Consider the following 23062-nt stretch of genomic DNA (forward strand, 5'->3'; position numbering starts at 1 on the left):
AATGAGATATAGAGGGAGAATTAGATTGTAAGAGCGACTAGGGGAAGGAAAGGGAGAATTATACAGTATGGGAGAATGATCGAGACAGAAGAGAGGGGCGAGGGAGAATGATCGAGACAGAAGAGAGGGGCGAGGGAGGGTGGATAGTAGAAGCGAATGAGAAGAGAGAGGGAGACTTAGAAGTTAAACAAAAAAGAAGAATCAGAGAGTTAGAATTAGATGTAAAAAATCGAAGAAGAATCAGCAATGAGATGAATTAAGAACAGAAAACAAGTAAAATTTAGAAATATTAATCGGCATAGAATATGATTAAACCGACGAAAAATACAAAGATTAAACCAACGAAAATGCTGGAACGTACCCGCGAGTCCGCCGTCCGCCGATTCCGCCATCCACTGATGCTGTCGTCCACTGTCCGTCGTCCGCCTATTCTGCCATCTGCTGCCTTCAGCTCTCTTCCCCTCTTTCGTGTATTTTTGATTCAAAGCTTTGAATAAAAAATACACAAAAATTCTTAAGTTAATGAAATTCGATGTGGATATCGAAAACCGATACCCACACCCGATATCCGGTATCGTCATCCTTCCCCCTGAGACGGAGATGGACGCCGACATCGAGACGGATACTGGTGTTGGATATCGGCACTGTAGCAACAGATATCCAATACCGATACAGCATCCGTCCCGACACTGGCATCCGATACCGGTATCGGGACGGGCGAACACTACAAAGTATTTGGAGTTTATTTTTTTGATAAAGGATGTGACTCCTTTTCATAACATAAATGCTTTAAATTTTTTACCTTATCAGAAAATGTCTACATTCTTTCAATAAAATGAATAGGAACCATTTTTATGAAGTTTGGTATTAATTATGTTTACCATAACATTGAAAATTAATTTAGAATTATAAATTTAAAATAAAAGATGAGATACAAAGTAAAATGAATACTCAGTCATTACTTTAATACGTTTTACACTTGGATAATATGTGGGTATAAAAATGTCTAAATTTTAAGAGTTCAATAAATAAATTTCTGTAATGAGCTGGACGTAGAGTGTACAATTGAGACTAACATTTAAGAACGTGTTGAAAATAATAAAAATATTTAGCTCAAAAATTCATTTAATGTGTCCCCACGGAGATCATGTAGTTATTTCTAAGAGTATAAATTTTACCATACTCATTGAGGTCAGAGTGGAGATACTGAAGTCCGAATTAAATTTGAGGTTTAGCACAGATGGCTGAGACAAAATATGCGATGAACTAATACATCATGCCAAAGATCCAATCTCTAAATTTGGTGTTTTTTCCCATAGTGTTTGAATAAAGTTCAAACAGATGAACGTCCTCTGCACGGGAGTCTAACATTAGCAACTGCAAGGGAGGAGGATAATCCAAATTTCCAGAACATTCAGCTCTCTGTCAACTTTCTCCTCAACTTTAACATATATATAAATATGAGAACGGTCACAATGGGACCAAAACAAGTGAGCAATGCAAGACACTTCCTGTAGGTTATGGGGAAAAAAAACTTACCACTCAAGTGTGAAATAAATGCATCAACTTGAGCAGAACAGTGGACCCCCAATAAAACAGTAACTTGACCAAGATTGAAGGCATTCACCAAGAAAAACCCCCCATATTTATCGGACCCATTTTCTGCTCAAAACACTACGCGATTTATTTATTTATTTATTCCCAAGTAACTTAAAAGCCAACTAAAGCAGATGCACGACTAAACAAATACTTCTTTCCATAAAGAAGAAAAAAGGCGGCATTTAATAAACATATTCCTGAATCGCCAGCTGGCGGGAGGAAACGACACGGTGGGGCCTGCGCACTAACGGCCGGAGTAAATTTCCCGCAGTAAATCTTACGTGGCGACTGACACGTGGCAGACACCTGTCACGTCAAAGACGAAAAAAAAAAGGAAAAAAAGTATTATATTTCTTCCGGACGGAGAGATCTTCGTTCACGGGAAAAAAAAAAGGGGAAAAAAAAAAAATTCTATTTCTTCGCGACGGAGGGGTCTTCGTTTTCACTACGGCCGAAGCTTGCACGGGATCGCGAGCATGGCCAGAGAATTTGGGAGCTGTGGAGGGTTTGTCGGTACCGGCAGGCACAGAGCTGCCATAGCCGGAAGGTAAGGCAAGCTCCGATAATCTCCCCAGGGTCCCCCCCTCTCTTCTTCTTCTATCTATCAATCCACATGGTTGTATCCTCCTAAGCCGTGGCCTTTCTTCCCCAATCTGAAATTCTAAATTCCTCGTTCTTGTTCTTGTTCTAGGGTAGAAGACGGCCGATGCGGGTCGCATTCGGCGATAATGAGGCTGGATTCGGCCGAAGTTCCATGTTTGCAGGCCCGGCCAAGCGATGTCCTTCGCCGAGCCCGCGCAGGACGCCGCCGTCGCCGCCGAATCGCGCTAAGTCCGCGGAGAGGCAGCGGCCGACGGCTGCTTTCGCGTCGCCTTCCAGGACCCCTTCCAGACCCTCCACCCCCGCTCGGGACGCCATGGCGGGTGCCCAGACCTCGGCTAGGACGCTGGGCATCTCTCGGAAGCCGGACGGGCCCTGGCCTGCTATGAAGAGCCTCTTCGGCTCGTTTCAGGGGCTGCCGAAGAAGCCGGTTTCGAGCTCTCCCGTGAATCAAAGCTCTAGAGCCGCGTCGAGCGTGAAGGAAGCGAAGATCAACTCCAAAATCTCTGCCAACGGAGGTGGTTTTCTTGGTTCATCTCCGGCGAGGAGGCCTTCCACTCCTGGAGCGCCGAGAAGAGGGCCTCAATTGGCCATGGATGGAGGGGGAAGCAGGCGACTGTGCTTGAACGGAATTGGGAAGCCGGTGAAGGATTTTTCCAAGTCCTTGGACGCTTGCGAGAGAACGGGTAATGGGTTGATCAGAGCTTGCTCTCTCTCTCGGCCTGCGTCGCCTCAGCCCTTCTCTCCCAGGAGAGGTCAGTACTCTGTTCCTTGTTCTCCGAGACCGTCGAGCCCGCTTCCGTCGAGGAACAATGGCGCCCGGATGGCCTCGCCGGCTTCTTTTGTGGGTCGGAAGTTGGATTTGTCTGGAGGAAAGAAGAGTTCTAGCTTGGTGGATGATGGGTTCAAGTTGAGAATGCTTCATAATAGGTACTTGCAGTGGTGCTTCGTCAATTCCCGGGCCAATGCTGCGATGCTCGTTCAGAGACAAACGGCAGAGGTTTGGCTTTGTTTCTTCGTTCCTTCATCAAGATTTCTTTAGATGGGATAAAAGAAGTAAAAAAGACGAGAGCTTAAAATGTGTTTTAAGACTTGAATAGAGATTTTTTACAGTTTTTTTTTCCTTTTAAACAGAGGATTATGTGCTGCGTGATGGCGTCCATTTCGGATTTGCGAGAGTCCGTTGTCAGAAAAGGGATTCAAGAGCAGCGGCTTAGACTAGAAATGAAGTTGTCCTCAATTTTGGACCATCAGGTGAGCTGGAACTAGTGATATATTTTTGCCAAATTTAAGTGTGCCTTCAAAATTGAGGTGATCAAACAGACTTTGATCCGAAAATCCGCAAATTCTTCGCTACCATTCCTGAGAAAATGGCGCGAAGCCTTCTACCCACCTCTTCCAAATCTAATCGAAAAATCTAGAAATTGACAAACTCCAATCTCATTCTTTGAAGAACTTCATTCTATAGATTATTATTATTATTAACATGGACACTCACATTTGTTCAACAGATCACGAGTTTGGAGGACTGGATTCCACTGGAAAGGGAACATTCAAGCTCTTTGACAGGAGCCACTGACGCCCTAAGAGTGATCACTCTCCCTCTCCCGATTGTCGATGGGGCTAAGGTGGCTTAATCGCTATATATTACTCAGTTTGGTAATGTCTTCACCATGAATTTCTAATTTTTAACGTTGAATTTTAATATCTGAAGGTAGATGTAGATGGCCTAAGATATGCTCTTTCCTCAGCCATTGACATTTTACGGAGTATGTGCTCCCCCATCCGGCATTTGCAATCCAGGGTGAGATATACCATGATTACATATAGTTTGATTTCTATTTTTGTAAACAAAAATGGTCCATCGATTTTAAAAAGAAGAAATTTAATACTGTCCATCGATAACGTTTTCATTCTTGCAGCTGAAGGGGGTAAACTCTGTCATATCTGAGTTAACTAATATGGCTACTCTAGAGAAGATCACACTTGACGAATGTTGGAAACTTCTAGCTTCAACTGCGGGTCTGCAGGTAAACGAAGATCTCTGCTCTAAATTTCAGCTGATAAATTATTCATAATTGTTTTAAATATTCACACCGACACGGCCATATTCATCATGATCCATCTACATCACTGGTAAGTTAATTCATACTAATGCTAATACGTTTTATCTCTGCAGGTTCAAGAATGCAGCCTCAGAGCACATCTCTTGCAAAGGAGGCAGGGTAGATGAGCCGGGTTCTTCTGCGGATCTAACAATGTACATAGAGGGCAGGGATAGAAAGACTCGGGCCTAATTATTTAATTGATTTTCTGTTTTGGAGCTGATAACACCAGTTCAATTTATTCTGAGTGTAGCGTTTTCTTCCTCACGAGGTTGCATCCAAAGGGAAACTCAGTTTCTTTCTCAATTTAATCGATTACTTATAGAATTCCAGTCTGCAAGAACACGCCAATTATCGGTGTCTGTACAGAGAGACTTCACTCTACCTCAAAATTCAGCCAAGATTACAAAGAAACAAACAAATTAAAAAAGTGGGAAAACCAACCCAGTGGGTAGTGATTGGTGGGCTACGGGTTGGCCGGGACCTCGGCGGTCGGCGCCGCTTCTTTCTTCTTCCCTGGCTCTGGCTGGCTCTTCTTGGCTACCAATTTGTTAGGAACCAAGACGAGGAACACATTCCTGTCGCTGAAATTATGGCTCTCCTCTGTTCCCAGCTGTCCCCAGGGAAAACAGAAAAAAACAATTCACTTTCAAGTAGTGGGTATTTATTTCAAACCCTTTACTCAAATCTTGATGATTGATCAAACAATTAGTTCATTCGCAGAGGTTTTGGTCTACAACAATGCAGATGATTTCCTGGTCCACAGGCTCCAACAACAGAGAATATTAATCAAACATGATTTGGTTGCTGTTCGGATCCCCAACACCAATCAAGGGTATATTAGTCATTTATCTAAAGGCTAGACTGTTGCTGTTCAATCTTTCTTCTATCTCAATCTCTCTATTCATTTCACATGTCATGCAAAGTATCAGATGATTATCAATATCAATATCTCAATCTCCATTTATGCGGTCTCCCATCAAATCATGAATCTTCATTTCACCGTAAGAAAGAAACCATCAGAGGATATATTACTGTGGAAGAGTAAAAATGAACTAGGAGAATAAGAACAGCGATGTCGTATTCCCTAAGGTTATGGATGGCCGATAACGCATACCTCCCCAACATCTTCCTGAAATCGCTTCAGCAGTTCAATTGCCATGTCCCTGAAGTCATTCTCTCGCCTTTTCAGGTTGACTATGACCTTGACCTGCGAGGAGGGCCCACAAACATCCGAGTATCAGCAGAAGATGCAGATGTTTTACAGTCTTAAGTTCCACTAGTCGAAGGTATATTTCTGGTCACCTTATCTCCATCGTTGAGGAATCTTTGAGCAGCTCTCAATCTCACTCCGTAATCATGAGAATCGATGTTATACCTGCAGTAAAAGAAATCAAGCCAAGAAATATGACTCGAGGACTATGATATAATCGCTCAAAAATACCATATTTCCTTCATGAATTATAAATAAATATGAAGCAGAGGTAACGAAAGAATGGCAAGAAAAAGTTCGGATACTGACCCCATCTTTATCTCCTTCATATCCATTCGGCTAGCTACACCGGAAATAAAATAATTTTAAGATCGTTATCAGGCTCTGAAGTACAAAAATTACATGCTACTTCAAAATAACATCCAAAGGATGCATGTACCTGCAGATTTCTTTTGTTGATCCTTTTTCTTCTTTTGCTGTTCATACCTGTACTTGCTGCATGAAAAAAAATCTCACGTTCTCTGATGCCTAAAACTTTATCTAATGCAGTGCATGATTATTTCCCCAAAAAAAAGAAAAGCAATGATACCTAATAAGTTATACGGAATCAAACCTATCTCGAAGGTCAAAAATTTATAAATCAGTCACGTTTGTAAAGAAAGAAATTTACTTGTAGTCGACAATCCTCAAGACAGGCGGATCTGCATCAGCGGATAATATGACCTGAAAATGAAAATTAGCAAGTTAAGAGCTCAGTCTACGTGCAGATTACAAATCAAATGCTTTAGAGGGAAATACCAGATCAAGCGCGGCATCTTCTGCTCGTTGAATGGCTTCCTCGAGAGGAACAACCCCAATCTGTAGGGATGAAGCGAATTGAAAGAAACTTCTCTGGCATTCATATTAGTCGAAAGAGAATTAGCGAGGGAGAGTAGACCATGTTCTGCTGATCATCTATCAGGCGCACGGAGTTCGACCTGTTTCCAATGAAAACAAGCAATTTTAAGAGATCGATGAAAATTATCATAGTCTATCATGCAAATAACGCCTTCTCTTGTAGTAGTGACGATAAATAATCTTTTCAGAGAACGATGATCTCCACCAAGTTTCTGTATATCACCCAAAAGTATCAATTTTGTCCTCCTTCCCACAACAAATCGACGCGGCTAAAAGTTATCCGCTACTTGGAGAACTCTTTTCGAAGTTATCATTGAGCAGAAAAGAGCCCTATATTCCCACAATCCAAACAGGTTGATTCATCCGTTTCTCAAAACTCCGGAATCTAAAATAAATATGAGAAAAAAGAAATGGGATTCCGCGGGTTATTTATTTCCACAAAATGAGAACCGTAGAGGCAGATTAACACCAGAAGGCAAATGCCGAACCCCCCAGTTCATTTAAAATTATGATTCCTTGGAAAGACAGTTCGATTTCCAATCTCGTATTTCGGCTTTTTTCTTTACTGATTCATCAATCACGCACCAAATAACAGGTTGCATCCCCCCTGCGCCGAAAACAATAAACATTTTCTTCCCCCAAAAAAAAACCACAAATTAAGAAAAACGGGCAAAACCCTTCACAACCCAGAAGAAATTCCGTCCGGGAAAAAAACCTCAAATGAAAATAGAGGCACGTACGTCAATCTGCTAAAATCCAAAGCCTCATCATCTGGATCCGCGGGGGAAGAACGATTCCCTGGAGACCTCTTCAATCCTCCTCTTCCCGGGCTCGGCCGATATCCCCCGCCACCGCGCCCAAATCGCGCCACAGGCGCAAATCCCCCCCAGGAAGCTCGCCCTCGCCCAAGCGGCCGCCTGTAGAAGACATGGAGAGAGAGAGAGCATGGCGAAGAAGAAGAAGAAGAAGAAGACAAGTTCTTGGAAGGATTGAGGGCTCCTGCCGGAGCTGTGGCCGACTGTTGCAGCGGGACTCCGGCCATCGCAGCCTTCATCCTCCGCTGCCCACTGCAACTACCGCAACAATATACACAGCTCCTTATCCGGTTTCGATATTTGGGCCTTTTCTGGAAGTATAACGGGCCTTTAATGGCCTCTTAATCTATCATTTTGATTGGGCTTGACGCTCTTGGAACTCGGAAGAAAATAAATTTATTAACGCCGAAAAAACTAAAATAAGTTGTCAAAGACAATGCGGACTCTACTCGATAATATTTTTTTTAAGATTTTGGTGTCCTCTCTTTTAAATATCGTCTTGCTGTGCAGTGTAGAGCCTTGGAGCCTTGGCTGACGTGTATCCTACTCCACAAACTAGTGTGCTTGGACGAGTGAGGTCTGTGTGTAAATTAGGATACTTAAGCTCGCTCAATTGGGTCGGTCGTACCTGGCACTATAGTGCAGGGATGCGGACGGGACAGTTTTTCGTCCCATGACAAAAAAATCCCACCCACGAGGTTGGACGAAAATCGGGATGGAAATTCATCCCGAGATGAAAGGACAGGATGGTTTTCGTCCGCTCCAAGGAAAAAACCGTCCCGTCCGCGTCCCTCCACTGATTCTGGACGTCCGACGAGATGATCTTTGTCCCATCCCGTGCATCATCCATGTCCCGGACGATCCAGAACTACACTAGTAATATTTGCCCATCCCGATACCGGTACCGAATGCCGTTATCGGGATGGATGCTGTCTCAGATACCGGAAAGGAAATTTTCGGTATCCATCCTTTTCGATATCCGGATATCGGTATCGGATATCGGTTGCTACAGTGCCAATATCCGTCTCGACGTCGGCATCCGTCTCCGTCTCAGGGGGGAGGATGACGATATCGGATATCGGTTGTGGATATCGGTTTCCAATATCCACATCGAATTTTATTCTTAAGGTAATTTTGTGTATTTTGGATTCAAAAATTTGAATCCAAAATACACGAAAGGCGGAAATAGAATTGTAGACGGCGGACGGCAGAATCTGCGGATATCGGACGGCGGACGGTGGACGACGGCGTCAGCGGACGATGGACAGTGGACGGCGACATCGGCGGAATCGGCGAGTACGCTCGGTCATGTTCGTCTGGGTCGTCAGTTTAATTTTACCATTTTTCCTCTAATGCTCTTACTCTATGCCGCTTAATTCTTCAAAATTTCTTTGTTTTTGTTCCTACTTCCTTCGCTGATTCTCAGTTCTATAGTTAAATTGACTATAGCATTGCATCCCAATGCTATAGTTAATTTAAAAAATGTTCTTTGTTAGAGTTCATAAATGATGTTCTTTGTTTCTTGCATATGAAAATTATAGATGTTTCTTGCATATGCTATAGTTCTTTGTTTCTTCATTCACTGATTCTTCTTCATTTTCTACCTCTAATTCTTCCCTCTCATTCTCTCTTAATCTGTAATTCTCACTCTCTCCTCTCCTCACTTCTCTCATTCTCTCTTACTCTCTAATTCTCCGTCTCTCCTCTCATTCTCTCTTACTCTCTGATTCTTGTTCACCTTTTTACCTCTAATTCTCCCTCTCTCCTCTCATTCTCTCTTACTCTCTAATTCTCTATCGCTCCCCTCCTCTCTCCTCTCATTCTCTCTTACTCTCTAATTCTCCCTCTCTCCTCTCATTTACTATTACTCTCTAATTCTCCCTCTCTCCTCCCATTCTCTCTTACTCTCTAAATCTGCCTCTATCTAATTCTCCCTCATTCTCTTTCCCCTCCATTACTCTCTAATTCTCCCTCTCTACTCTCCTCTCTTCTCCCATTCTCTCTTACTCACTAACTCTCCCTCTCTCCTCTCCTCTCCTCTCTTCTCTCACTCTCTCTTCTTTTTTACTTTTTTACCACTAATTCTCCCTCTATCCTCTCATTCTCTCCCACTCTCTAATTTTGCCTCTCTCCTCTCATTCTCTCTTACTCTCTAATTCTCCTTCATTCTCACCCACCCTCTCTTACTCTCTATTTCTCCCTCTCTCCTCTCATTCTCTCTAATGCACTGGTACTTTTTAACTCTTATTTCTAACTCTCCCTATCCTCTCTCAACCTCTCTTACTCTCTAATTCTGCTTCTCTCCTCTCCTCTCTTCTATCTCTCTAACTCTCACTCTCTCTTCTTCTTTACTTTTTTACCTCTAAATTTGCCTCTCTCCTCTCATTCTCCCCCACTCTCTAATTCTCCCTCTCTCTTCTCATTCTCTCTAACTCTCTATTTCTCCCTCATTCTCTCTCACCCTCTCCTCTCTTTTATCTCTCTAACTCTCACTCTCTCTTCTTCTTTCCTTTTTGACCTCTAAATTTCCCTCTCTCCTCTCATTCTCCCCCACTCACTAATTCTCCCCATCTCTTCTCATTCTCTCTAACTCTCTATTTCTCCCTCATTCTCTCTCACCCTCTCTTACTCTCTAATTCTGCCTCTCTCTTCTCCTCTCTTCTATCTCTCTAACTCTCACTCTCTCTTCTTATTTACTTTTTTACCTCTAAATTCTCCCTCTCTCCTCTCATTCTCTCTTACTCTCTCCTTCATTCTCTCCCACCCTCTCTTACTCTCTATTTCTCCCTCTCTCCCCTCATTCTCTCTCATGCTCTGGTACTTTTTAACTCTTATTTCTAACTCTCCCTCTCCTCTCTTCTATCTCTCTAATTCTCACTCTCTCTTCTTATTTACTTTTTTACCTCTAAATTTCCCTCTCTCCTCTCATTATCCCCCACTCTCTTATTCTCCCTCTCTCTTCTCATTCTCTCCCACTCTCTAATGCTGCCTCTCTCTCCTCCTCTCTTCTATCACTCGCTCTTCTTCCTTATTTTTTTACCTCTAATTCTCCCTCTCTACTCTCACTCTCCCCCACTCTCTAATGCTGCCTCTCTCTCCTCCTCTCTTCTATCACTCGCTCTTCTTCCTTATTTTTTTACCTCTAATTCTCCCTCTCTACTCTCACTCTCCCCCACTCTCTAATTCTCCCTCTCTCTTCTCATTCTCTTCCACTCTCTAATTCTGCCTCTCTCTCCTCCTCTCTTCTATCACTCTATCTTCTTCTTTATTTTTTACCTCTGATTCTCCTTCTCTCCTCTCATTCTCTCCCACTGTCTAAATCTGCCTCTCTCCTCTCCAACTCCCTAATTCTCCTCATTCTCTCTCACCCTATCTTATTCTCTATTTCTTCCTCTCTCCCCTCATTCTATCTTACTCCCCAACTCTCCCTCTCTCCTCTTGCATTCACCCATCTGTCATTCTCTCTTAGTGAATTACATGCTTCTGTCATTCTCTCTCAGTGTTCTGTTTTTTTGTTGCGTTATCTTCATGCGATGCCGTATTAAACAACCATTGCTTACCAAATTATGCCTTGAGAACCATGAACACACCCGGAGGCAGTGCCCCAACCCAAGACGGATATGGGCTAGGAGCTGTAGGTCCTCAACGTACGGACGCGGGAACTCCCCATGCCGTACAGAGTCACCCTCGTTCGAACTGTTCAGTCATCATTGACTACTTCGAACTCATGGGTGATGGATACTATGCATGCTTATTATGCCGGAGATTAACCCGCACAATAAGAGAAAAGTGATAAAGTGGCAGGCCGACAAAACCACCAATGTATTTTGGTGACATTTCAAAGCTTACCATCCTACTCGTCACGCGGAGCTTAAGGGTGAGGTGTTGGAAGACCCTGATCAGCTGCGTATATCTGACAAAATGCAAAGCAAACAACAGGGAGAGCCAAGCAGACGAGGGTCGATGCGAGGGCATACGCCAGAGGAAACAAAGAATGTCAGTGCACAGTTTATATGCATGACTGATTCACTATTGAGCATTGTTCAGAATGTTGCCTTCAAGGAGATGTGGCGTTACGCGACACTTCTCAACTTGAATCCTCCAAGTGCGAAGGTCATTAAGCAGTGGACCATCCAAATGCATGGTTGCATGAAACAAGATGTGAAGAAGCTATGGGAGAATGTGGACGAGTCTCACTCACCGTAGATGCGTGGATCGCTGAGAACGGTACTGGACTACTGGGCATCACGGTCCATTGGGTGGATGATAAATGGGTGTTCCGAGAGCGGGTACTTGCCATTCGAGAAATCATCGGCAAGCACGATGGAGAAAACATGCCGGCCATCGTTCTCCAACTCTAGAAGAATTCTGTCTGCGGCCGAAGGTCAGCATTCAGCGTCAAACTATCTTTTTAATTAAACTCGTGACTTTACATATGGCCGATATTTATGTAGGTCTACGGCATGACTACTGAAAATCTCACGGCAAATAAGAGGATGCTGGCATTGATGGTGAGAAAGATAAAGATCGTTAACCCAAAATTTAGCGCCAGAAGGCACATCCCATGTGTTGCACACATTCTGAACATTGACGGAGCACGCCGGCCGTTATGTTTGGGTGATGCTTGCGTAGTATTCTGAGCTCTACGCAACAGAGAGAACATTATGCATAGGCATGTGAAGACGACCCCGAAGTCGAGGACTCCAACATGGTCGTCTTTGACTATCTGACCCGATGGAGCAGCACTTACGCTCTGTTAGCGGCCACCGTGAAGAAGCGTGATGTAATTGATGAAGTGTCGAAGGCTTTTGGCCGAAAAGGGATGGCGACAAAGATGTTGAAGGACGAGTGGGAGTTGGTGAAAGAGTTTTGTCGCATCCTTGGACGTTTTGCTGTATCCACCAACCATGTTTGCAAGATAGTGACGCCGGTGATATGTGATGCATTATATCTCATAGACGGCCAGAAAGAACATGGAGGAAGTGGTCCAGCAAATCGAAGATGGCAATTTCTTCATAGGCGTACGACGGTTGCATGAAGGAGATCGTTCCATGATGACGCAAGCGTGTAAGGCGATGCATTACAAGCTTGCACAGTATGCAAAGATCTTGTGGGTGAATGAGGCAATCACCACCGCGTCATTGATGGATCCATTCCACAAAGGGTCAATGCTCCGTCTGGGCATCCGAGAAGCAACCATCGCATACGTACGGTCCTTATTACCATGTGACTCACCAAGGCGTGGACCGAGAGGGGGTGCTGAAGAGGGACACTCAAGAGGTAAAGAGTTAGACTGTTGGCTTTAGAGCATTATGCGGAAAGTCCAACCGGCTCCTGTGTCAATGAGGTCGGCGTGGGACGAGTTCAACCAATACCTAACTGAGGTTGTGCGTAACAAGGGAGTGTTCACTCCACTATCTTAGTGGGCCAGCACAAGGGCAAAGCGTTTCCCCTTGCAGTTGTTACGAGGGAGCTGTTGTCCGTATGTGCGACAAGTGCTCCTGCCGAGTGCATGATCTCGGTGGGCAACGCTATTGTCACGTACAAGAGATCACATCTATCGCCGATAAGCATTGAAACACTCATCACTGTGAAGTGTTGGCTCCGTGCGGACAACAAACGATGGTACACTAACGTTGAGCTGGATTCGGATGGTAATGATGGATAAGATGGTGCTTGTCGCATGTGCTCGAGGTACACATCAAGTACATGAACTACATTTTTGCCATTTTTTACGTAATCATCGTTATTTATTTCTTAACTTTCGATACGCAGGTGATGACCAAGTAAGCACAAACCTCTCACAGAGCTGTGGCCAAATTCCTAGGGGAAGGGCGTATTTTTTATAGAGCCTCCTTTGTTTAAAACTTTGCACCATTGTTCTATATATTTAGTGAATTTTGTTAAAAATTTAGACTTGACCATGTATATAATTTATATTTTTATTTATTGAATTATGCAACATTTTCATGAAAAATTGTTGAAGTTCCCTCAATTAATAATTCGCACTTAACCAAGCAAGTAAAGTACTTAGTTCTACTTGTCCGCGGCCCCCAAGGGAAACCCTGATGGGCAGCCCGTTTCGGGCCGCCCAAAGGGCACCACAAAACCCTCTTGGGGCAGCCCATTTTGGGGCACCCAGGCTATGTGTGACTTATAAAAGGTGGCCCATTTTGGGACACCTTGGGACACTATAAAAATATATAAATATATGTATTGGACCAACTCTTGGGGCCCTTAAGGTATAATATGGGTGGCCTATTTTTTTGGGCTTCCCTAGGACTCTATAAGACCTGTAAATGGGCTACTACAGCTCCTATTACAAAGCAAAGCTAGTCCATATTAAGGCTCTCACAGATAGAAATATCAACATTTAGGTTGCAAATCAGCCATAGAAGGGCAAATAAATTAGGTTTCATGGATTTTCACCACTAGCTGGCCCAAGAAGGTCCTAAATGTATTGGTCTATGTTTGTTGAATGCATAATTAGCAGATTATGATTGGTATTTTGACTTGAGAATACCCACCGTCATGGATAATCGAAGGTATACAAAATAGCAGTCCAGTGCATGCAAATTCAACGCATTGTTCAGTGTCATGAGTTTTGATGGAAACAATGTCCTGCCAAAGTGTGCTCTTTTGTGGAAATCATTTACTCTATACATTGGATATAGTGTACACATGTCAAATGTCGGCACTAGCTGGCCCAAAGGATGGCTAATACTGGGCGAGACTTTGTACGCTCGTGATAAATGACATGAGACAAATATTCGGTTAATTTTCATGTGATTGGTTAGTCGGTCCAAAGATAGACTTGATAGTTAACGAAAACTTTTTTGTCTATGTTAATTGCAGTTAATGTTATTGTCCAAAGATGATACATTAATGTAGCGCCTGATGTCTTGCAATGGGTTTGTACTTTATTTGCAATTCAGTTATTTATGTGAGCTATTTGTCCTATTCTACAGTAACTGCACACGAGTACATCACCGTACAAGGCCATAAAATTCCCATCTTGAATCCCAATAACTTTCAGACATGGAAGAAAGATGTAATGTTTGCCCTCGCATACTCAAATCTTTGTTATGCTATGAGATCTGAAAACCCAGCCGATGGAATTAATTAATCCTGACACCCTTAGACACGTTGTGGCTCGACTCTAGGGCCACTATTCATGTTAGCATGTCTATGCAAGGTACCTTCATTGCTGAAAATTCAATTACGTTGAAAGCTTCATCTACACAGGAATGACAATTCAAGATAAGCGGTGGCAATATGGATGTTTAGGTTGCACTTAAGTTTTGGATGTCGTTTAGACTTGATGGCGACCTTTGTTGTATCGTCTTTTAGATGTTATATAATTTTTGCCTCTATTTTTGACAAATTCAGTTATACTTGTGTATTCAGAAATAGTAAAGTTAGTTTTTTTTATGAATCAAGTCTAGTTGGCACCAGCTCTTTATTAAGTGATAGCAACCTTTATATACTTGATGTGGACGTTCCATCCAATGAAATTTTGCATACTAGTGCAAAAGGGGCCAAGAGAAAGTTAACGAATAAAGAATTCCATTTCATTATGGCACAAAAAACTTTGGCATATCTCTCATCAAAGAATCGATCGCCTTGTGTCAGATGGTATAAACGATCCCTTTGATGATGAGAATATTCACACTTGCATCAAGTGTATCAAGGGTAAACAGACAAAACCTAAGGGAAAAGGGGCCATTCGAGCTTCAGATGTCTTGGAATTGATTCATACAGATATATGTGGACCATTCCCTATAGCAACTAGAAATGGTCACCGCTACTTTATTACTTTCACAGATGATTATTCTCGGTATGGCCACTTATATCTCATTCATGAGAAATCAGAATGGTGGAGGAGAATTCTATGGCCAATATGATGGTTCAGGTGAACAATGTCCAGGCCCTTTTGCTAAATATCTCTTAGAATGTGGCATTGTTCCTCAATACACCATGCCAGGTTCACCCCACATGAATGGTGTTGCCAGGAGGCGAAATAGAACACTCCAAGATATGGTTAGAAGTATGCTTACAGAATTGTCTCTTCCAATGAACCTTTGGGGCGAAGCACTCAAGACAGCTGCTTATTTACTTAATCTCATTCCAACAAAGGCAACTAAGAAAACTCCATATGAGCTTTGGACGGCTCGCAAACCAAGTTTGAAACATTTACACATTTGGGGTTGCCAAGCAGAAGCAGGACCCTTATTGCCTAATGAACGGAATCTTGACTCCAGAACTATCACTTGCTATTTTGTTGGATATTCTGAAATGTCTAGAGGTTTTAAATTTTATGACCCCACTACTAAAGCCATTTTTGAGACGGGAAATGCTAATTTCTTTGAGGATGTTGAGTTTGCAGGGGTAGATAAAGTTCATGACGTTGTCTTTACAGAAGAATTAGAGGATGCACTTTATTTATTGTTGATGACCAAGAAGATGAATTAATCACACTTGGCGCACCAACAAAGGCACCATTAATTCAGGATAATGCTTCATGCTCCTCTATTCTAGTTAAACAAACATCACAATCTCAAATACAAGTGCCCTTAAGGAGATCCACTAGAGAAAGAAAATCTACAATTGCGGATGACTATATTGTTTTTCTCTAGGAACATGAGGCTGATTTTGAGATCATGGAAGATGATCCTCTTAATATAAAATAGGCCATGCAGAATTTCTACTCTCAAAAGTGGATAGATGCCATGAACAAAGAAATAAAATCTATGGTTGACAATAACGTTTGGGATCTTGTCCCATTACCCGAAGGTAAGAAGCCCATTGGCTGCAAATGGATATTTTTTTTTTTGAAAGAGGCTGCAAATGGATATTTAAAACCAAAAGGGATTCAAAGGGTAGTATGGAAAGATATAAAGCTCGTCTTGTTGCAAAAGGTTTTACTCAACGAGAAGGCATCGAAAGACTCCTTTAGAATTATAATGGCACTTGTAGTGCATTTTAAACTTGAGCTACACTAGATGGATGTCAAGACTGCGTTTCTTAATGGAGACATTAATGAGACCATATATATGGTTCAACCAGAAAACTTTGTGATCAGAGATCCAAAGTCAATGGTCTGCAAATTAAAGAAGTCCATCTATGGTCTAAAGCAAGCTTCTCGTCAATGGTATCATAAATTTCATCAAATTATTGTCTCTTTCGGTTTTGAGGAAAATTTAGCAGATGAATGTGTGTACCATAAGTTTAGTGGGAGAAAATACATATTTCTCGTCTTATATGTTGATGACATATTACTTGCCACAAACGATACAAACCTACTTCATGACACGAAGAAATTTTTGTCAAGTCATTTTGAGATGAAGGATCTCGGTGAAACCTCATATGTATTGGGCATTCAGATATATCGTGATCGCCCTCCAAATATCTTAGGTTTGTCTCAAAAGGGATATATTGAAAAAATCCTTAAACGATATGGCATGGAAGATTGTAAACCTCTAGATACCCCTATTGCTAAAGGAGACAAGTTGAGTCTCAATCAATGTCCAAAGAACAATTTTGAAAGCCAGGAAATGCAAAAGATTCCTTATGCATCAACTGTGGGGAGTTTTATGTATGCAAAAGTTTGTACACGCCCAGATATTGCTCATATTGTTGGTGTACTTGGCGATATTTAAGTAATCTAGGTATGGATCATTGGAAAGCTACCAAGAGAGTAATGCGATACCTTCAGAGAACAAAAGGACATATGCTCACATACAAGAAATCAGATCACTTGGGGATCATTCGGTATTCTGATTCTGATTTTGCTGGATGCATTGATAGCAGAAAATCTACTTCAGGCTATATTTTTCTGTTAGCAGGAGGAGCTATATCATGGAGAAGTGCAAATCAAGCATTGAAAGCATCTTCTACTATGGCAGCATAATATATAGCATGCTATGAAGCATCAAATCAAGGGAATTGGCTGAATAATTTTGTCACAAGCTTGAGAATCGTTGATGGCATTAAAAGATCGCTGAAGCTCTATTGTGATAATCAGTCAGCCGTTATGTTTGCCAATAACAACAAAGTCAAAGCACATTGATATCAAGTTCCTAGTTGTGAAATAAAAAGTTCAGACAGGGCAGTTGTCTATTGAGCATAATGGGACAAACTCCATGGTATCGGATCCACTCACAGAAGGACTACCGCCAAAGGTCTTTCATAAGCATACTGGTCATATGGGTTTAATACCTCCTGAGGATATGTAATTCAATGGGAGTTTGTATTTTGGTGCTCATTCAGTAATAGACATGTTATGGAGTTTCTTTTCATGCATGAGTAATCTCCTAAATTTAAGCATGTCTGAACAAACTTCAGTTGATCTCCATTCAGAATCCGAAGGACTAAGTTGGAAATGTACACGTATGAATCACGTGTTGTGTAATTTCCATGCTACACAGCCATACATGATCTATGTCATTCATTGAATTGGTGTATGTAATCATTGTTTGGGTTGTGTTACTATTATTGTAAAAAAAGCCCCTTGGTTCTATGCCAGTTTGTGATGGACGAGATTGGTTGAAATGTCTTAGTAATGATAACAAAATTTTGAGCTCCTACAGTGATGATATGCAATATTTCATGAACATATTTATATTGTCCAAGTGGGAGATTGTTACATTAATTTCTTAATCTATGGACAATTATATATATGTATGTGTATAATTACATATTTTTTAAGCTATATGTTACAAATCCCAATTTATATGTGATTCACTTAATGATGGGATCAAGACACTTATAACAATAAGTATGGTTATAAATTGTGTAGAGGCTAAGCCTGTCTTAATTATAATGATGGGTTTAATTAAGATAAACTAAAAAGGCTTAAGTATCTCCTCTTCCTATAAATAGGGGCCAGGTCCTTGGGTCATAACGCAATTGACTTTCTCTTGAGCATCCAATTACTCAGAGAGACTTCAGGAAGTCATCCGATATTGATCCAAAAGGCCTCCCCTCAAGCTTGTTCGATTCAACTAGAGAAGACGCGATAGATCGAGGTATGTTTTACATTGATTTACATTCATGTACGATCTTCGTCATCCCTTAGAATCGATGCAAGCCTCATGCAGATCTAACAAGTGGTATCAGAGTTGTTGAATATTCCTAGAAAGTTGTTGAATATTTAGTATTGTTAAATATTTTCGTGAACCATGTTGAAGCACCAAAAAGTGGGGGAGAATTTATTAAATATTTTTGCAACATTTTCGTAGAAATTTGTTGAATATTCAAAAAATTAATAATTCACATTTAACAATACAAGTAGATTACTTAATTCAAATCTGCACTTTATTTAATAATATAAATATTGGTTAAATAAACTTATCGAAGCACCAAAAGGTGGGGAAGAACTTAATTAAAAATTTTACAACATTCTCCTAAAAAAATGTTGAATTTCCCAGAATTAATAATTTTTATATCCATCATTACTTTATTTCTCTATCCTATCCTATATATAATCTTAATACCACTCAAAATGAATAATCATAATAATTAAATATCATGCTAAGCTTACTATCCTTACTCCAGTATCTTAATTGTAAATCTAAAATAACCCTTCCACTAATATCTTACACTCTCCCCTTATTATTAAACAGTCAGATTTATTATTGCTCTTAATAACTATTTCTATTATCTATAAAAATTATTAATTACATTATGCACTTCAATTTCCCTAAAATTCCTTTATATTAATTTTGTTTAAACATTAATTGTGGCCCACAAGTATGTTGCAATTTTGACATATTAATTTCGACATTTGAAAATAATACGTGCTAGGGACTTTTATTTCCGTAATGTACATCACCCAAATAATCCTTATATAATTAGATAATCTCTTCCCTAATCTATCTAATTATTATCCCAATTCTTCTCTGTCCTTCCTTTTATCTTCTACTAAAAATAAGTACACCGCTTCCCTATTTTCTAAATCTTTATATCCGTCATTACTATATTTCTCTATCCTATCCTATATATAATCTTAATATCACTCAAAATGAATAATCATTATAATTAAATATCATGATAAGCTTAGTATCCTTACTCCTGTATCTTAATTGTAAATCTAAAATAACCCGTGCACTAATATCTTACACTCTCCCCTTATTATTAAGCTGTCAGATTTATTATTCCTCTTACTTACTATTTCTATTATCTATAAAAATCATTCATTAGATTATGCACTTCTATTTCCCTAAAATTCTTTTATATTAATTTTTCTAAAACATTAATTGTGGCCCACAAGTATGTTGCAATTTTGACATATTAATTTCAACATTTGACAGTAATACGTGCAAGGTACGTATCTAAATAATCCAAGACGTAGCATCTATGGGCGCGCTATGGGATTTAAAAATATGACGGCTGAGGCAAATTTAAATATTAAAGGAATTTAGAAATTTCTCATATGGGATTGCGATTGGAATGGGAAAAAACATGTGGATATCGGTTACTGATATCCGGATATCGAGAACCGATATCCGGCGTCCGGTATCCGTCGCGTCCCTCTAGCTACAGTGCTGGTACTGATATCCATCTAACCCTCCGAGATGGATATAGTCTGATATCCGATATCCGATATCCGGCACCGTCCCATTTTTTCGCAGATATCGGATATCGGTTGTCCGATACCGGATGACGGATGGATACCGGTTGGGACACGGACGAGACGGTTTTTTCATCCTAGGACGAAAAAATCATCCCATCCGTGAGGTTGAATGAAGATCGGGAAGAAAATTCGTCTTGAGACAAACAGACTGGACGGTTTTAGTCCACTCAGAGGAAAAAACCATCCCGTCTTGGAGGTCTCGGACAAAAAAACCCCTGCACTGATTCAGGACATGGGACGGGACAATCTTCATCTCCCCCGTCCATCGTCCACGTCCCGGAAGATCCGGAACTATACCTGGCACCATAGTTTTGCCAATGCAAAAAAACTTTCCTCCTACTTTCGGCAACCGAGAATCAAGAAAACAAGCGAAATATAAATTAAAGAAGAAAAAAAAGGATTCAAGCTTAGTTCCTAACCCTGGTTGGCGAGGGGGAACTCAAATACCAAAGTAAATTATTTTCTTTATAGAACAAAAAGACTACTTTGCTCTTACCAAGCCCTCAAATATTTTTCAAAATACAAACAAACCATGTTCTCTAATCTCCATCATCCGCACTGAATTTAAAGAAGAGGAAAATCACAAGAGAAAAAACATCTGAAAACAGTATCTATTTACACGCATAAAAGAGCAAGAAAGAAAGAAACAAAGAAAAAGAACTCCTCAGTCAACCTCCTCTATCTTAGGCCCGGCGCCCCCGCCAGCGGCGCCGCCGCCCGCCGCGGGCTCCGCGCCACCGCCACCGCCGCCGCCCTGCTGGTACATCCGCGCAATAACGGGATTGCAGACCTCCTCCAACTCCTTCAACCTGTGCTCGAACTCGTCCACCTCGGCCAACTGGTTCCCTTCAAGCCACGCCAGCGTCTCCTCCACTTCCTTCTCTATCTTCTCTCTATCCGCCGCCGCGAGCTTCTCCCTTATCTTCTCATCCCGCACCGTATTCCTCATATTATACGCGTAATTCTCTAGCGCGTTCTTCGCATCCACCTTCTTCTTCACCTCCTCGTCCTCGGCCCTGTACTGCTCCGCCTCCCGCACCATCCTATCGATCTCGTCCTTGGTCAGCCGCCCCTTATCGTTGGTTATCGTTATCCTGTTCTTCACCCCGGCGGTCTTATCCTCCGCGGACACGTTGAGTATCCCGTTGGCGTCGATATCGAAGCAGACGTTGATCTGAGGCACGCCTCTCGGGGCGGGGGGGATACCGGAGAGTTCGAACTTGCCGAGCAGATTGTTATCTCTTGTGCGCGCTCTCTCCCCTTCGTAGACCTGGATGAGCACGCCCGGCTGGTTATCGGCGTAGGTGGAGAAGACCTGCTCCTTCTTCGTGGGTATGGTGGTGTTCCTCGGGATAAGCGTGGTCATGACCCCGCCGGCGGTCTCCAAGCCAAGGCTCAGCGGAGTGACGTCGAGGAGAAGCAGGTCTTGCACCTTCTCGTCGCCCTCGCCGGAGAGAATCGCCGCCTGGACGGCCGCGCCGTAGGCCACCGCCTCGTCCGGGTTGATGCTCTTGCAGAGCTCCTTCCCGTTGAACAAGTCTTGAAGAAGCTGCTGCACTTTGGGGATTCTCGTCGAGCCGCCGACCAGAACCACCTCGTCGACCGCGCCCTTGTCGAGCTTGGCGTCGCGCAGGCACTTCTCGACCGGCTCCATGCAGCGGCGGAAGAGGTCCATGTTCAGCTCCTCGAACCGGGCCCGGGTTATCGTCGCGTAGAAGTCGACCCCTTCGAACAAGGAGTCGATCTCGAGCGTGGTCTGCGAAGTGGAGGAGAGCGTTCTCTTGGCCCGCTCGCAGGCCGTCCTCAGCCTTCTCAGCGCCCTCGCGTTGCCGCTGATGTCCTTCTTGTGCTTGCGCTTGAACTCCTGAACGAAGTGGCTGACCAAGCGGTTATCGAAGTCCTCCCCGCCGAGGTGCGTGTCCCCCGCCGTGGCCTTCACTTCGAAGATGCCCTCTTCGATGGTGAGCAGGGAGACGTCGAAGGTGCCCCCGCCGAGGTCGAAGATGAGGATGTTCTTTTCCCCCGTTCGCTGCGCCTTCTTATCTAGCCCGTAGGCTATCGCGGCCGCGGTCGGCTCGTTGATTATCCTTATCACGTTCAGCCCCGCGATAGCGCCGGCGTCTTTCGTGGCCTGCCGCTGGGAATCGTTGAAGTAAGCCGGCACCGTGACGACCGCGTTCTTGAGAGGGACTCCTAGAAAGGCCTCGGCGATCTCTCTCATCTTGATCAGCACCATGGAGGAGATCTCCTCAGGGGCGAACTGTTTCTGCTCGCCCTTGTAGGAGACCACGATCATGGGCTTGTCGCCCGGCCCCGGCACGACCTTGAAGGGCCAGTGGGTCATGTCGGACTGGACCGGGGGGTCCGAGAAGCGACGCCCGATCAGGCGCTTCGCGTCGAAGACGGTGTTCGCCGGGTTCATGGCGACCTGGTTCTTCGCCGCGTCGCCGATCAGCCTCTCCGTGTCGGTGAACGCCACGTACGACGGCGTCGTCCTGTTCCCTTGGTCGTTGGCGATGATCTCTACCCTGTCGTTCTGCCAAACTCCGACGCAGCTGTAGGTTGTGCCAAGGTCTATTCCTATTGCCTTCCCCGTCGTCGCCATTACTAGGGTTTGGGGTTTTAGAAGGTGCAGTCAGATGGAGTTTGGGTTGGTGGTGAATGCTGATGGGTGGTCTCTGGATCGGAAATTTGAGCTCGGAAAGAGTCGGAAGTGAGTAAAGGGGAAGTTGCTGTGAGATAAATAGAGGGAGGAAGGCGGCTGTGGAAGCTCGTAGAACGTTGGAGATGGTTCGGGAGAGCTGACGAAGAAGAAGACAGGTGGCGAATTACAGTGGCGCTGGCTGGAGACGTGTCCTTATTAGGCCGTATAAAATGCAAGCCCAATTGAGGAAGAACTGGACGGGGCTCATGAGTGATATCCCGTTATCGGGAATGAACGGGGACGGTGCCTGATATCGGATATCAGTCTATATCGGTCTTTAAAGTGTGTACAGATATTGATGACGGATACCGAAGACGTAGGAGAGACGGATCTCGGATATCGGATATCGGTAACCGATATCCGGATATCGGTTTCGATATTTGGATATCAGTATTCGGATATTTTTTTTCGAGTCCGTTGCAATCTCATATCATTGACTTCTAAAATATTTTAAGGTTTAAAGTCGGTCCAGCCCTTTTTTATATATAGCCTTCT

General features: G+C 42.9%; 3 protein-coding genes across 4 annotated transcripts; 1 reads left to right on the top strand and 2 right to left on the bottom strand.

Annotated features, from left to right (window-relative positions):
• The first annotated feature begins 1984 nt into the window (after positions 1-1984).
• Positions 1985-4569, top strand: LOC144704915 (uncharacterized). Of its 2 annotated transcripts, none has more exons than XM_078577503.1 (7): positions 1985-2146; positions 2296-3199; positions 3334-3453; positions 3711-3827; positions 3914-4003; positions 4122-4229; positions 4379-4569. In XM_078577503.1, exons 1-7 carry the CDS (start codon positions 2076-2078, stop codon positions 4430-4432), a joined length of 1464 nt encoding a protein of 487 aa, XP_078433629.1. In that variant the 5' UTR covers positions 1985-2075; the 3' UTR covers positions 4433-4569. The 2 variants fall into 2 exon arrangements, with proteins under 2 accessions (XP_078433629.1, XP_078433637.1); XM_078577511.1 differs by having other exon boundaries at positions 1993-2151; positions 2291-3199.
• A 29-nt stretch (positions 4570-4598) lies between these two features.
• Positions 4599-7517, bottom strand: LOC144704930 (translation initiation factor IF3-2, chloroplastic-like). The gene is made up of 9 exons (XM_078577521.1): positions 7155-7517; positions 6455-6494; positions 6316-6375; positions 6188-6240; positions 5957-6012; positions 5827-5860; positions 5610-5682; positions 5422-5514; positions 4599-4917 (listed from the first exon to the last, which is right to left on the bottom strand). The coding sequence occupies exons 1-9, from the start codon at positions 7466-7468 to the stop codon at positions 4771-4773; spliced, it is 870 nt and encodes a 289-aa protein (XP_078433647.1). The 5' UTR covers positions 7469-7517; the 3' UTR covers positions 4599-4770.
• Positions 7518-20426: 12909 nt separating this feature from the next.
• On the bottom strand, positions 20427-22678 carry LOC144704939 (heat shock 70 kDa protein 4-like). The gene has a single exon (XM_078577527.1). The coding sequence runs from the start codon at positions 22466-22468 to the stop codon at positions 20528-20530; it is 1941 nt and encodes a 646-aa protein (XP_078433653.1). The 5' UTR covers positions 22469-22678; the 3' UTR covers positions 20427-20527.
• Positions 22679-23062: the final 384 nt, after the last annotated feature.

This window comes from Wolffia australiana, chromosome 1, assembly GCF_029677425.1.
Source record: "Wolffia australiana isolate 7733 chromosome 1, ASM2967742v1".
Taxonomy (NCBI): domain Eukaryota; kingdom Viridiplantae; phylum Streptophyta; class Magnoliopsida; order Alismatales; family Araceae; genus Wolffia; species Wolffia australiana.